The sequence below is a fragment of the Triticum urartu genome, chromosome 3 (assembly GCF_003073215.2).
Source record: "Triticum urartu cultivar G1812 chromosome 3, Tu2.1, whole genome shotgun sequence".
NCBI classification, from domain to species: domain Eukaryota; kingdom Viridiplantae; phylum Streptophyta; class Magnoliopsida; order Poales; family Poaceae; genus Triticum; species Triticum urartu.
In genome coordinates this window covers 538,479,830-538,481,563 of record NC_053024.1, presented here as the reverse complement: position 1 = coordinate 538,481,563, position 1,734 = coordinate 538,479,830, and the positions used below count along the sequence as shown (strand labels likewise).

Here is a 1,734-nt window from a genome sequence, read left to right as displayed (position 1 = left end):
AAGATCATCTGCAAGGGCCCGAGCCTCCCGGCACGCGTAAACAGTTTGCAAAACGATCTTATGTTATGTGACAAAGGGAGTACTTCTTTGCTCAGTGGCCGGTTTATCTGATTGCAGCCTCATCGAAATTCGATGATCGAATTGCCCCAGTGCTAGGTATTGTACTAACCTCGTCATCAATCCCCTCCCATCAAATTGTATGCTGCACTCGGATAAAAGAGGTTTTGGAGCGAGCGAAGCCTTTTTCATGCATAAACCAAGTTTTAATTAATTGGACTCAATTGGTTCTCACCTTAATGTATGTTCGATACGACGCCCTAACATCAATCCGACCTTAGCTCAGTTGGTAGAGCGGAGGACTGTAGTATTTGCAGATCAATCCTTAGGTCACTGGTTCGAATCCGGTAGGTCGGAAATCCTTTTTCTGTTGTTGATTTTTTTTATTTATATATATTCTTCACCAATTCTTGCAGCTAAAAAGGGAGCGCGTTTATCTCCTTATGTTTTACAGGTGAGTTACGATTAGCCAAAAGCCAACTGATTCCGCAGCAATTCTTCACCAATACTGAAGCATAATTTATCTGTATTCATCTGAATCAAAAGTGGAACATCATGCTCGAAAATCAATTCCACAAATCCAACGCATTCAGAGTTTCAGACCGCAGTCGCGAACTGCGATGCAAAGCTGAATCAAGTTACATTGGCGCATTTGGAGTTGATACTAGTAGTAGCTAGCTGCCGCCCCGTAATCATCGAGTAGTCCACACGGCCGTTAAAACAGGAGAGGGCGCAGCAGATCAGCACGGCAGCGGCTGCTCTTCCGCCATGCCTTTGAAGACGAGGAACCGGAGCGACTCGAGCTTGAAGTATATGAAGCTCCCCTTGCTGTGCGTGAAGTAGCAGCCGAAGCTGCAGCCCACCACGCACTGCCACCCCGGGCCGTGGATCGTGTCGAACTCCTGCAGCGCAGCCGTCCGAATCAGATCCAATCATTCGGCAGCGCTTGCACTGTCCTAGCTTGTTACCTACAGATTCAGGAGGTGTAGATTTGGGCGGCGGGATTGGGATGGTTGCTCACCTTCTTGATGTGCGCCGCGATGCTCCGGCAGTCGAGGACGTCGAAGCGGTCGAGCGCCCTGGACGCCGCCGAGGTGGCCTGCAGCTGCATCTTGGCCGGCATGTCGGTGTCCTCCACCGTCGCCTTCCCTTCCAGCATCCTGCCCGCTCCTTCCCTTCTCTGCTAGATAGAAGCTCTGCTCGCACACGCCGCACTGTATGATTGGCTCAGCCGCTCAGGAGTCAGGACTAATCTGAGCAGTAGTGGAGATGATGGCACCGCTTTGCCCCTTTTGTAGGCGGACGCCCGGATAGCTACGGATTTCACGCTCGCGCGTCCACGTCAACGTGACGTGCTAACGAGAGCTCAAGAGAAAAAACAACTTGACGTGCTAACGAGGACGTCGAGGACGTCGAAGCGGTCGAGCGCCCTGGACGCCGCCGAGGTGGCCTGCAGCTGCATCTTGGCCGGCATGTCGGTGTCCTCCACCGTCGCCTTCCCTTCCAGCATCCTGCCCGCTCCTTCCCTTCTCTGCTAGATAGAAGCTCTGCTCGCACACGCCGCACTGTATGATTGGCTCAGCCGCTCAGGAGTCAGGACTAATCTGAGCAGTAGTGGAGATGATGGCACCGCTTTGCCCCTTTTGTAGGCGGACGCCCGGATAGCTACGGATTTCA

At 52.5% G+C, this 1,734-nt stretch overlaps 1 protein-coding gene and 1 non-coding gene across 2 annotated transcripts; one reads left to right on the top strand and one right to left on the bottom strand.

Annotated features, from left to right (window-relative positions):
- Positions 1-328: 328 nt before the first annotated feature.
- On the top strand, positions 329-414 carry TRNAY-GUA. Its single transcript is given in 2 exon segments — positions 329-365; positions 379-414. It is a non-coding gene; the product is annotated as a tRNA-Tyr (tRNA).
- A 152-nt stretch (positions 415-566) lies between these two features.
- On the bottom strand, positions 567-1,333 carry LOC125548649 (dynein light chain LC6, flagellar outer arm-like). The gene is made up of 2 exons (XM_048712211.1): positions 1,079-1,333; positions 567-959 (listed from the first exon to the last, which is right to left on the bottom strand). The coding sequence occupies exons 1-2, from the start codon at positions 1,214-1,216 to the stop codon at positions 798-800; spliced, it is 300 nt and encodes a 99-aa protein (XP_048568168.1). The 5' UTR covers positions 1,217-1,333; the 3' UTR covers positions 567-797.
- Between the last annotated feature and the right edge of the window lie 401 nt (positions 1,334-1,734).